Here is a 14,013-nt window from a genome sequence, read left to right on the forward strand (position 1 = left end):
GGTCGTAATTAGTCTATGCAGTAATAAACAGCACCAGGAAAAAGCAATGTCAATATCCTCCTACTTGAAGGTTCTTCACTTGGCATGAGACAAAGGAGCTAATACTGAGGAAAAGTCCTTCACTATAAGGGAAAGGGATAGTTTAGGCAATTAACACACACCTCAATTTAGCCCAGGCCATGGACAAACCCATGTCTTTTTATACAAGTGAATTTGTAGCTTGCTAAATTCTGTTAAATGGTCACAAATCCACAGTATAAAACTATCCATGACTGGTACTAAACTGTCTACGACTCTCAAGACATAACTGCTGTGGAAAACAAAGAATGGTGCTCTCGACACAAAAAGCTGCAAAACATTTATGAGGAAGGTCAGTCCAACTGCTCCCATCTCTTCTTGCAGCCCTGGAGAAGGATCACAAGTTTCTCACCAGTATGTCCGAGGCCTTCTGTGACCAGCGGCCTGTTAGCTAGAAACTAGCTGCATCAAGAATAAAACCAGATTATGATTTGTTTCTATTGATATTTTCCACTTGGATTGATTGGACCATTTGTGTCTTGGTGGTGATCTCTTCTTTGGGGAAGTCACCTTTTTCTACTGGTTGCAGTGAACTGATCCACGCCAGAACAGACAGAAGCTGCTCCTCTCACTCGAAGATTAAACACACACAGCCAGTGTAGCAGAAGGTTTAACTTGTCCCTCATCTCTGCTCTACCTGACGTGGGAATGCTTCTCACGAGGATAAATGTGCAAGTATATTCAATTTCCAAAAACAAGGTCCCTAGCTTTCTGCTGCTCAAAATTCATTCAGCCCAATCATTACATTGCTCAGAAGAGCCAAACTGGTAAGACCCTTCAGGCTACCAAGAACCACTGACTTTCCATCAAGCTGCTAGCCTCGAGACTCCACATAATACAGAGCTGCTCCATTGCTTCCTGTATGAATAAAGAGCCTGGTTACAGATGCCCATCTGTGGTACCACAACATACCTGGTATTCCACTGCCCATGCAATAATGGAGACTGCAAAACTGCCACCGTCACAGTCCCAAGTAGGGGGACTTGAGACTGAATTTCTAAGTAATACAAGAGCGCAGCTTTGCATTGTTTGAAAGGAAGCAGCTGTTTGCTGCTTGTTTTCGAGCTGGGCCTATGTGAATGGCAGGGGAGAAATAAACGGACGGCTAGTAGCTTTGTACAGCTCAGAGATGTGAGCCCATATCTCTAAACAGGGGCAATGGCATTCATAGCTGCATTCATGATGCCCATCTTAATAAACTAAACTCTTTGGTGTATATGGAACATAGAACAGTACAGCACAGAACAGGCCCTTCATCAGCAGTAAAGCAGGGTGAGAAGGACAGTGGTAGAAAATGTGCCACCACAGCGAGAAGGAGGGGAACAAATGGGTATCACTGCTGTACTGTATCTTTGAAACTGCATAATATGTGCTTCAGTGCACAAGAGTCTTGCCATCAGGAATTTTGGAAAAAATTGAGCAGTTCATTAAACAGTGGAATCAGAACAGCCAAGTGTGAAGGGTATCAGAAATAAAGTGAATAAAAACATGAGCCTTTGATCAATTGAGTAATTGTGCAGTATCTTAAATTGCAAATTTCTTCTGCTTCATGTGATCAAGCCCTGTATCTTATTTCATCATCTTATTTGTTAGGACAATGTTAAGCAAGAAAGATCATCTGACCCATCAAGCTTTTTCCTCCCAGTGGAGTTTGTACTGAGGGACATTCAACTCATCTAATCTGGGAGTCAAGTGATGAGACAACAGCTCATGCTGTTTGGTGCAACTAATCTGAAGAGTTTTTGGTGAAATTTCCAAAGGCAGCCAAGGACCATAGAGAGCATTTACAAACTGCTATTCCCTCACTTAATTTACATCATCAAAACAGCCTGCCTCTAACTTTCGGAAATATCCAAAACACTAAAAAAGGACATACAATATTTAACAATTCAAACAGAAACAACTGGAACTACCCAGCAAGTCAGCCAGCAGCAGCTATTAGTAAAAGAGAACTTAATGTTTCGGGTCTCGGCAGTCCATGGGACACAACTGCAGGCATTGCTCAAGAAATCCTTCAATTACGTCATGCAGAAGAAAACTAACAGAATGACTCCTCCAACAAATGCAGCCAAGAGATACTGAAATCAACTGTCCAAATCTGAAAGCTTGCACCAGTCCCATTCACCCATCACGCTTGTGCTCACTGACTTACATTGGTCCCTCAGAGAAATCAGCACTTCACCAGTTCAAGGCCTTGCACATTCCTGATTTTTATCACTTCATCATTGGTGACTGTCATCTGCTGAGGCCCCAAACTCCTGAATTCTTTATTTGGAGCAAGTAACTCGCCTCCAGGCTCTACCAAAACTGGTCCATCAGGGATATGGAAATACTCTCAACTTGCCTGGATGAGTGTAGCTCCAGCAACACTCAAGTAGCTCAACACATCCAGGACAAAGTAGCTCCCAAGTCCCCACTTGATTGGTACCCCACCTACCACCTTAAACATTCACTCATTCCACCACCTACACACAATGACAGCAATGTTCACCATCTACAAGATAAACTGCAGCAACTCACCAGGCTCTTTCGACAGCACCTCCCAAAACCTTTACCCATGAGAAGAACAAGAGCAGCAGACATATGGGAACAGTGCTACTTGCAAGTTTCCCTCAAAGTCACACACCATCCTGTCTTGGTACTATATTGCCGTAACTTCACTGTTGCTTCCTCAAAATTAGGGATTTCCCTCCCCATCAGTACTGTGGGTGTACCTACACATGATTTGCAGCATGAATGAATAAAAAACATTTCAGCCTCCCTATCCACCTCTAAGAAACTGCTTCAAACTACTTCTTTGACCTTTCCTAATAAGTGCCTCCAGTTAAATATTATTTAAAATGCTGCTGTGTTGTGCCGTGCACATTTTGCAAGGGTAAAAGCACTATTTAAAAGTTGTTGCTGATCAGGCTTATCCAGTTGCCTTTTAAATGTGCTGAGGGTTTCATTCTTGACTAACCATTCAGCCGTGGATTCCAGCCCCCAGCCACCCCCCCCCCCCCCCCCCCCCCCCACCCCCCTCCAAAACATCCTTGGTTTAGAGAATTACTCAATTTCCCTGCAATCCATCTCCCAATTATTTTAATCTGTGTCCTCGTTTTTGACTTTGTTGAGGGAGAGGGCTGGGCCGGGGCGGTGGCAGGGTCGGGGGGTGGGGGTGGAGAGGAGACAAGGTGCGGGGGGGAGGGAAAGGTGTGGAGGTGGCAGAGTGCACAACGAGGGGGGGACACAGGGTGGGTGAGTGGGCGGGGGGCTCGACACGGGGTGGGGGGGGCCGACACGGGGTGGGGGGGGCCGACACGGGGTGGGGGGGGGCCGACACGGGGTGGGGGGGGGCCGACACGGGGTGGGGGGGGGCCGACACGGGGTGGGGGGGGCCGACACGGGGTGGGGGGGGGCCGACACGGGGTGGGGGGGGGGGCCGACACGGGGTGGGGGGGGCCGACACGGGGGGGGGGGGGCCGACACGGGGGGGGGGGGGGCCGACACGGGGGGGGGGGGGGGCCGACACGGGGGGGGGGGGGGGGCCCACGGGGGGGGGGGGGGGCCGACACGGGGTGGGGGGGGGCCGACACGGGGGGGGGGGGGCCGACACGGGGTGGGGGGGGGCCGACACGGGTGGGGGGGGGGCCGACACGGGGGGGGGGGGGGCCGACACGGGGTGGGGGGGGGCCGACACGGGGTGGGGGGGGGGCCGACACGGGGTGGGGGGGGGGCCGACACGGGGTGGGGGGGGCCGACACGGGGTGGGGGGGGGCCGACACGGGGTGGGGGGGGGGCCGACACGGGGGGGGGGGGGCCGACACGGGGTGGGGGGGGCCGACACGGGGTGGGGGGGGCCGGACACGGGTGGGGGGGGCCGACACGGGTGGGGGGGGGCCGACACTGGGTGGGGGGGGGCCGACACGGGGTGGGGGGGGGCCGACACGGGGTGGGGGGGGGGCCGACACGGGTGGGGGGGGGGCCGACACGGGGTGGGGGGGGGGGCGACACGGGGTGGGGGGGGGCGACACGGGGTGGGGGGGCGACACGGGGTGGGGGGGGGGCGACACGGGGTGGGGGGGGCGACACGGGGTGGGGGGGGCGACACGGGGTGGGGGGGGGGCCGACACGGGGTGGGGGGGGGGGCCGACACGGGGTGGGGGGGGGGGCCGACACGGGGTGGGGGGGGGCGCCGACACGGGGTGGGGGGGGCGACACGGGGTGGGGGGGGGGCCGACACGGGGTGGGGGGCCGACACGGGGTGGGGGGGGCCGACACGGGGTGGGGGGGGCCGACACCGGGGTGGGGGGGGCCGACACGGGGGTGGGGGGTGGGGGATGGGGGGGTTGACACTGGGTGGGGGTGGGGGATGGGGGGGTTGACACTGGGTGGGGGTGGGGGATGGGGGGGGTTGACACTGGGTGGGGTGGGGGGTGGGGGATGGGGGGTTGACACTGGGTGGGGGATGGGGATTGACACTGGGTGGGGGGTGGGGGATTGACACGGTGGGGGGTGGGGGATTGACACTGGGTGGGGGGGTGGGGGATTGACACTGGGTGGGGGGTGGGGGATTGACACTGGGTGGGGGGTGGGGGATTGACACTGGGTGGGGGGGTGGGGGATTGACACTGGGTGGGGGTGGGGGATGGGGGAGGTTGACACTGGGTGGGGGTGGGGAGGTTGACACTGGGTGGGGGGGTGGGGAGGTTGACAGTGGGTGGGGGGTGGGGAGGTTGACACTGGGTGGGGGTGGGGAGGTTGACACTGGGTGGGGGGTGGGGGAGGTTGACACTGGGTGGGGGGTGGGGAGGTTGACACTGGGTGGGGGGTGGGGAGGTTGACACTGGGTGGGGGGTGGGGAGGTTGACACTGGGTGGGGGGTGGGGAGGTTGACAGTGGGTGGGGGGTGGGGAGGTTGACACTGGTAGGGGGGGTTGGGGGGTTGACAGTGGGTAGGAGGGGGGTTGACACAGGGTCCGAGGGAGAGACTCTCCGGGAACTTCTGATTGAAGCTTGGACATGGGCCTTACCCAGCCCCCATGCTGCCGGATCCAGGGCTCCAGGTTACTCTCCAGGTAGGTGCTCATCCACTCGGCGATCCGGGGCACCAGCGCTCCCATCTCCTTCTCCGCGCTCTCCACACTCAGAGCCGCCCCGAAACAGAAGAAAGCCACCAGGCGGCCCCAGTTCACCCCGTCCCGGAATAACTCGCCCACCACCTGCTCGAAGCGCCGGTAGGCCGTGTCCGGGGTCACCCGCAGCTGGGCTGACAGGTCGCTGAAGGCCCGGCGGTACCGCAGCTCAAACTCCTCGGCAGCATCCCGCAGGGCCAGGCAGGCTCGCTCAGCCTCCGGCCTGCCGCTCGCATCAGCCGCTCCCTGCTCCGGCTGCAGGCCCAAGCCCGCCGCTCCATTCTGCTCACACAGTCGACTCCAGCTGTGGCCTCTCTGGGACAGTTTGTACCTGAGGAAGTCAGCGACCAGCTCGCCACTGCTGTACATCCTGCTGCTTCAGATCCTCACAGAGCCGGCATGGCGGATAGGAAGCAGAGAGCCGGGCCCCATAGACACACTGGCAATTCCACCACAACCCAGAGACAACTGGAGCAGCCGAGGCCCCGCCCCTTCCCCGGGCCCCGCCCCTTCCCCGGGCCCCGCCTCCTCCCCGGGCACCGCCCCCAAGCCCCGCCCCGGGCCACGCCCCCTTCCCTTTCCCGGGCCACGCCTCTTCCCCGGGCCACGCCCCCAAGCCCCGCCCCGGGCCCCCGGGACCCGCCCCCCTTCCCCGGGCCCTGTCCCCGTCCCCGGGCCCCGCCCCCCTTCCCCAGGCCACGCCCCCTTCCCAGGCCACGCCCCCTTCCCCAGGCCACGCCCCCCAAGCCTCTCCCCTTACCCGGGCCACGCTGCTTCCCCCGAGCCCCGCCCCTTCCCCGGGCCACACCCCCAAGCCTCTCCCCTTAACGGGCCACGCTCCTTACCCCGAGCCCCGCCCTTTCCCCAGGCCACACGCCCCAAGCCGCTCCCCTTCCCCGGGCCACGCCCCTTACCCCGAGTCCCACCCTTTCCCCGGGTCACGCCCCCCGAGCTGCTCCCCTTCCCCGGGCCATGCCCCCCAAGCCACTCCCCTTACCCCAAGCCCCACCCCCTACCCCGAGCCCCACCCTTTCCCCGGGTCACGCCCCCCGAGCTGCTCCCCTTCCCCGGGCCATGCCCTCCAAGCCACTCCCCTTCCCCGGGCCACGCCCCTTACCCCAAGCCTTACCCTTGAGCCCCACCCTTTCCCCGGGTCACTCCCCCGAGCTGCTCCCCTTCCCCGGGCCATGCCCTCCAAGCCACTCTCCTTCCCCGGGCCACGCCCCTTACCCCGAGCCTCACCCCTTCCCTGGGTCACACCCCTTACACCGAGCCCCACCCCTTCCCCGGGTCACGCCCCCCGACCTGCTCCCCTTCCCCGGGCCATGCCCTCCAAGCCACTCCCCTTCCCCGGGTCACACCCCCGAGCCGCTCCCCTTCCCCGGGCCACGCCCCTTACACCGAGCCCCACCCCTTCCCCAGGCCATGCCCCCGAGCCGCTCCCCTTTCCCGGGCCATGGCCCTTACATCGAGCCCCGCCCCTTACCCTGGCACACCCCCGAGCCATGCCCCTTCCCCGGGCCACGCCCCCGATACCCGCCCCTTACCCTGAGCCCCACCCCTTCCCTGGGCAAAGCCCCCGAGCTCAGCCCCTTCCCCAGGCCACGCCCCCTGAGCCTCACCCCTCCCCCTGTCCATGCCCCTGAGCACCGCCTCTTACCTGGGCTGCACCGCCTCTTACCTGGGCCACGCCCCCAGCCAGGCCCCACCCTGCCCCACCTCTTCCACAGGCCACACCCCTTCCCTAGGCCACACACCTTACCCCAAGCCCCACCTCCAAGCCCCACACCTTTCTCCACCCCTGTCCCGAACCCCGTTCTTCACACTGAACCCTACCCCTTTACTTAAAACTGAGCCCCTCCTCTTTCCTCAAAACACTTTCCCCAAAACTGAGCCCCTCTTCTTTCCTCAAAACACTTTCCCCAAAACGGAGCCCCGACCCTTTGCCGCAGGCTGACCCCCCTCTCTCCCAGAGACGCACTCATTTCTCCGAAACTGAGGCTCGCCCCTCTCCCTTATCTTCACCTTTGACAACAAGTTCTTCATCCAGACACACGGAACAGCCATGGGGACCAAATTCGCACCTCAATACGCAACATCTTCATGCACAAGTTCATACACCAGATACATCAATGACATTTTTTTCCTTTGGACCCACGGCGAAGAATCACTGAAACAACTACACAATGACATCAGGAAGTCAGGGAAGGCACCGGGGCCGGATGGGTTCCCGGTGGAATTTTATAAAAAGTTCGTGGACCTAGTGGGCCCCTTGCTGGTGCGGACACTCAACGAAGCGTGGGAAGGGGGGACTTTGCCCCCGACGATGTCACGGGCACTGATCTCGTTAATTTTAAAGAAGGACAAGGACCCCCAGCAGTGTGGTTCATACAGGCCCATATCTCTCCTCAACGTGGATGCTAAGGTGCTGGCAAAAATCCCGGCCACCAGGATAGAGGACTGTGTGCCAGGGGTTCCCTCCTTTGTGAAGGGAAGGCAGCTGAACACGAATGTGCGGAGATTGCTGAATGTCATTATGATGCCGGCGATTGAGGGGGAGGCAGAGATAGTGGTGGCGCTGGATGCGGAGAAGGCCTTCGATAGAGTGGAGTGGGGGTACCTATGGGAGGTGTTGGGGAGGTTTGGATTTGGTGAAGGGTTCATTAGATGGGTAAGGCTGCTATATGAGGCCCCGATGGCGTGCGTGGCCACGAATAGGAGGAGGTCGGAGTACTTCCGGCTTTACCGAGGGACCAGGCAGGGTTGCCCCTTGTCCCCCTTGTTGTTTGCACTGGCAATCGAGCCGCTGGCGATGGCATTGAGAGATTCAGAGAGGTGGAGAGGCTTGGTGCGAGGTGGAGAGGAACATAGGGTGTCGTTGTATGCCGACGACCTGTTACTGTATGTGGCGGACCCGGTGGGAGGGATGCCGGGAGTGATGGAGTTACTAGCCGAGTTTGGGACCTTCTCAGGTTATAAATTAAACTTAGGCAAGAGCGAGGTGTTTGTGGTGCACCCTGGAGACCAGGAGGAAGGAATTGGTAGGCTCCCGCTTAGGAGGGCAGGGGAGAGCTTTAGGTACCTGGGGGTGCAAGTGGCCAGGGACTGGGGGACTCTCCACAAGCATAACTTTACCAGACTGGTAGATCAGATGGAGGAGGAGTTCAGGAGGTGGGACATGCTGCCATTGTCGTTGGCGGGGAGGGTGCAGTCCGTCAAAATGACAGTGCTTCCGAGGTTCTTGTTCCTTTTTCAGTGCCTGCCCATATTTATCCCCAGGGCCTTCTTTAGGAGAGTGACCGGCAGTATTCTGAGCTTTGTGTGGGCACATGGGACTCCGAGAGTGAGGAGGGTGTTCCTGGAGCGAGGAAGGGATAGAGGCGGGCTGGCGCTGCCCAACCTTCTGGGGTACTATTGGGCAGCCAATGTGTCAATGGTGCGTAAATGGGTGATGGAGGGGGGAGGGGCGGCGTGGAAAAGAATGGAGATGGCGTCATGTAGAGGTACGAGCCTGGGTGCCATGGTAACGGCACCGTTGCCGCTCTCCCCCAAGAGGGTTACCACGAGCCCGGTGGTGGCGGCGACCCTAAGAATCTGGGGACAGTGGAGACGGCATCGGGGGGAAACAGGGGGCTCGATGGAGGCTCCACTGGGTGGCAACCATCGGTTCATCCCGGGGAACACGGATGGGGGATTCAGGGGATGGCAAAGGGCGGGCATCAGCAAATTGAGGGACCTGTTTATTGGCGGGAGGTTTGCGGGCCTGGGGGAACTGGAAGATAAATTTGGCCTTCCCCAGGGGAACATGTTCAGATACCTGCAGGTAAAGGCGTTTGCTAGGCGACAGGTAGAGGGATTCCCTTTGCTGCCCTCGCAGGGGACGATGGACAGAGTGCTTTCGGGGGTGTGGGTAGGAGAGGGGAAGGTGTCTGACATCTATAAGGTAATGCAGGAGGTGGAGGAGTCGTCAGTGGAGGAGCTGAAGGCTAAATGGGAGGAGGAACTCGGGGAGCAGATAGAGGACGGGACTTGGGCGGAGGCCTTGGAGAGAGTCAACTCTTCCTCCTCATGTGCGAGGCTTAGTCTCATCCAATTTAAGGTGCTGCACCGGGCCCACATGTCCGGGACTAGGATGAGTAGGTTCTTTGGGGGTGAGGACAGGTGCACCAGATGTTCGGGGAGTCCTGCGAACCACGCCCATATGTTCTGGGCATGCCCAGCACTGGAAGAATTCTGGAAGGGGGTGGCGGGGACGGTGTCGAGGGTGGTTGGATCCAGGGTCAAGCCAGGGTGGGGACTCGCGATTTTTGGGGTTGGGGTGGAGCCGGGAGTGCAGGAGGCGAAAGAGGCCGGGGTCCTGGCCTTTGCGTCCCTAGTAGCCCGTCGAAGGATTCTGCTACAGTGGAAGGATGCGAGGCCCCCAAGCGTGGAGACCTGGATCAGTGACATGGCGGGATTTATAAAATTGGAAAAGGTTAAATTTGCCCTGAGAGGATCAACACAAGGGTTCTATAAACGGTGGCAGCCTTTTCTGGACTTCCTGGCTCAGAGATAGGTAACTGGGTCAATAGCAGCAGCAACCCGGGGGGGGGGGGGGGGGGTGCATTATTGTAGTGTTTATTCTGTAACTTTATAGTGTGTTAATTTGCGTTGTTGTTAAAATGCTGGGTTGTTCATGGGGATGGGGCGAATGTATATGATTGTTAATATTATTGTTATTTTCGGTATTTTACTAAGGTGCATTATTGTTGTATAAAATCAAAATTTCTCAATAAAAATTATTTAAAAAAAAAAAAAATGACATCAGGAAGTTCTATTCCATCATCAGACTCACCATGGTCTACTCTCCAGAATCGGTTGCATTCTTAGACACACTCATGTCCATCAAGAATAGTCACCTCAGCACTTTGCTTTACTGCAAGCCCACGGATAACCTCACAATGCTCTACTTCTCCAGCTTCCACCCTAAAAACATTAAAGAAGCCATCCCCTATGGACAAGCCCTCCGTATACACAGGATCTGCTCAGACGAGGAGGAACGTAACAGGCATCTACAGATGCTGAAAGACGTCCTCGTAAGAGGCTATGGCGCTCGACTCATTGATCAACAATACTTTTCACTGTATACTTATATATGTGACAATAATAAATCAAATCAAATCAAACAGTTCCAATGTGCCACAGCAACCACACTCACCTCCTCAAAAGACAAACATGGGACACAACCGACACGGTACCCTCTGTCATCCAGTACTTCCCCGGAGCGGAGAAACTACGACATCTTCTTCACAGCCTTCAACATGTCATCAATAAAGACGAACATCTTGCCAAGGCCACCCCCACTACATGCCTTCAAACAACCTCACAACCTCAAACAGACCATTGTTTACAGCAAACTACCCAGTCTTCAGGAATCAGCGCCAACAACACCACACATCCCTGCCATTGGCAACCTCTGCAAGACGTGCCAGATCATCAACATGGGTACAACCATTACACATGAGAACACCACCAACCAGGAACATGCAAATACTCGTGCGACTCAGCCAACGTTGTCTACCTCATACGCTGCAGGAAAGGATGTCTTGAGGCGTGTACAGTCTCTGATCTTAGGGTAAGTGTTCTCCAAGGCGGCTTTCAGGATGTGCAACAGCGCAGAATCGGTGAGCAGAAACTGATAGCCAATTTCTGCACGCATGAGTACAGCCTCAACTGGGACCTTGGATTTATGTCGCATTACAGTCACCTCCCCCCCCCCCCCCCCCCCCCCCCTCCCCACCATCTGACTTGGGCTTGCAAAATCCTACCAACTGTCCTGGCTTGAGACAATTCACACCTCTTTAACCTGTGATTATCCCTCTCTCCAGTCGCACCATCTGGACCTGTAAAGACTTAATTACCTGCAAAGACTTGCATTCAAAGTATCATCTTGCATCATTGAATTTGGTTATATATGTGCTTGTAGAATCCACCTCTTCATTCACCTGAGGAAGGAGCTGTGCACCGAAAGCTAGTGATTCAAAACAAATCTGTTGGACTTTAACCTCGTGTTATAAGGCTTCTTACTGTACCCTCTCCCTAGTCTGAGACCCGCCCCTTTAACCCCAGACTGAGCCCCGCCCCTTTTCCCCAGACTGAGCACCACCCTCAGACTGACCCCCATCTCCGCCTCATCTTCCAAACCCACTCACCATCTCCCTGTCCCCTTCTCCCTCTCCAACCTATTCCTATCCAGCCCTCTTCCCAGCCACTTAACATTTCCTATTCCACCTCCCAACCCCAGCCTCCCCAACTTAATGGAACCATGGACCAAAGAGCTGAACTCAACAAGTGAGGTGCAATTGAATGTGGTTGAATGTGGAGTATGACATTCTGGAGGCCTTGTAAAATTGCAGTCACTGGAATAAAGGGGAATACTTGGCACTGTTTGGAGTCATACCTATCCCCGACACTGGATGGTTCTGGTTCTTGGAGGCTAATGACTCCCCAAAGCCACCATCTACAGGGCAGAAGTCAGGTGTGTGTTGAAACGCGCTCCTGCTGCTTGAATGAGTGCAGCTTCAAAACCATGCAAGAAAGATGCTCAACACCATCCAGGACAAAGCAGACCACTTGGAGAGTGTCCCGTCCACCAACTTGAACATTCACACCCAAGAATGCATTAAGTACCCTTAAGTGTGGTCAAATTGAGATTCAATAGAGGTTTAACAGAACTTCCTTCTTTCCAATGATATTCTTCTGGAAAAAAGCCTAGTATTTGGTTTACTTTCTGATGGTCTTGCTACCCTGGAGCGCAAGTTTTAGTGATTGACATATTTGTAGTCAGAGATTCCTTTGTTCCTCTCCTCACCTAAATTTTCACCTTCAAAGTAATAAACAATCTCCCCATTCATCCCACTAAAGTTTATTATCTAATAATTATTTGTGTTGAAATTGTTAATTGTCAATTAACAATACAGTTCCTCCTGTAATTTGTTGCTGTCCTTCTCTGTATTTTTTTTCCTTCCTTTTTTTAAATATAAATTTGGAGTACCCAATTCATTTTTTCCAGTTAAGGGGCAATTTTAGCGTGGCCAATCCACCTAGCCTGCACATCTTTGGGTTGTGGGGGAGAAACCCATGCAATCACGGGGAAATGTGCAAACTCCACACGGACAGTGATCCAGAGCCGGGATTGAACTTGGGACCTCGGCGCCGTAAGGCAGCAGTGCTAACCACTGCACAACCGTGCTGCCCCATCCTTCTCAGTATGGACTATCACCCCCAATCTGGTGTCATCTAGTCATTCTATTTCTTTGTCAGTAAATATTTCCAGTTTATTCTCTCTTGTTCCATTCTCATCCCCTTAAAATCAGCAATTTTGCCAATACAACACATGAGTCTTTGTATTTTATTGTCCTTCTCAATCATAACCCTATTCTGTTGTGACCTCTATTGCCTATATGTTCCCTTACAAGTCTTTTATCTATTTCAGCACCCTTCCATTGCTAGATCCAGCAACAAGTCCTTTCTTTTAGTTTTTTTATACACTGGATTTTTTAAAACTCAATTTCCTGCACCCTTGGGTTGCAACCGCTTGATACTTTAATGTGGGATCTCCCACTATTATTCCACAACTTTTATTCACTTCACATATTGCTTACATATTTTTCCTCCACCTCCTTTCTGCCATTATGTGGTTTGTAGTAGGCCACCATTACCGTGATTGATTCCTTTTTTTTCATTTTATTCTATGAGGATTTTGTTTCTAACCTCCTGTCCCTTTTTTCTACTGCCATTAAGTTACCGCCAGAGATACCCACCCTCCTCTTCTTTCACTGTTCTTTCAGATTATAAACTGGAATATTTAGTTGCCAGTCCTCTCTTTTATGTTGCCTTGTTTGGTATTCCTACTTTGTACACACAGTCCTACCACAAGGTCAGTTGAGGGCAGGAAGTGGGAGTGGGGGGCGGGGGGAGCATTGACTGAAGGATTGGCCAGCAAAACCCAAGGAAAAGAAATAATGTCTATGTACAATTTAGGCAACTACATGTTCCATGGATGGTGAAGTTGGGGTTCTGTTGCGTGAGGTGAGTTGGGAGGGTTGGCCTGTTTTGCAGTTTAGCGAACCCTTCCTAGGAAATAACAGAGCCAGACAGGGCATGATGCTTGTGTTCAATCTGCAGAACCTAGCAGCAAATGAGGCAGAAGATGGCACAACTTAAGGAAGCTATCCAAGAGACCATTCAACGATAGATATCTCAAATATGCATACCACAAACTGCTTTTGATCAATCTGTTGCATAATTGCTAATAGTCCATCCATAACCTTTCAGCTCTTTTGTTGCTTACCATGTGGTTTCACTTCCAAATTCACTCTGAAACTTACAATTGAAATCCTTGCCACACTCGCATCATCAAATAACCTCCGTGGACAGGAAAGAGACTCCAGGATGGTATGTTGCCTTCCTGGTGCCAGGGTCAAGGATGTCTCAAAACAAACACAGGACACCCTGAAGGAGAGGGTGAACAGCCAGAGGTCATAGTACACATAGGTACTAATGGCATAGGCAGGAAGAGAGATGAGGTCCAGCAGAAGGAGTTCAGGAGTTAGACAATAAGCTAAAAAACAGGACCTTTAGGTTTGTAATCTCAGGATTACTCCCTGTGCCACGTGCCAGTGAGGCGATAAATAGAAGGATAGTGCAGCTAAATACATGGCTAACCTGGTGGTGTAGGAGGGAGGGTTTCAGAGTTCTGGACCACTGGGACTTCTTCCAGGGCAGGTGTGACTTGTGCAAGAAGGACGGGTTGCATCTAAACTGGAGGGGCACCAATATC

The 14,013-nt window shown here is 54.8% G+C and overlaps 1 protein-coding gene across 1 annotated transcript in view; it reads right to left on the minus strand.

Moving 5' to 3' along the window:
* bcl2l1 (BCL2 like 1) overlaps nt 1–5,685 on the minus strand; it is a 43,961-nt gene extending 38,276 nt beyond the window's left edge. The window contains exon 1 of the mRNA XM_038802902.1: nt 5,091–5,685. Within this exon, the coding sequence (XP_038658830.1) occupies nt 5,091–5,561 (471 nt within the window). The 5' untranslated portion in view covers nt 5,562–5,685. The remainder of the gene's footprint in view (nt 1–5,090) is intronic.
* Between the last annotated feature and the right edge of the window lie 8,328 nt (nt 5,686–14,013).

This window comes from Scyliorhinus canicula, chromosome 7, assembly GCF_902713615.1.
Source record: "Scyliorhinus canicula chromosome 7, sScyCan1.1, whole genome shotgun sequence".
NCBI lineage: Eukaryota > Metazoa > Chordata > Chondrichthyes > Carcharhiniformes > Scyliorhinidae > Scyliorhinus > Scyliorhinus canicula.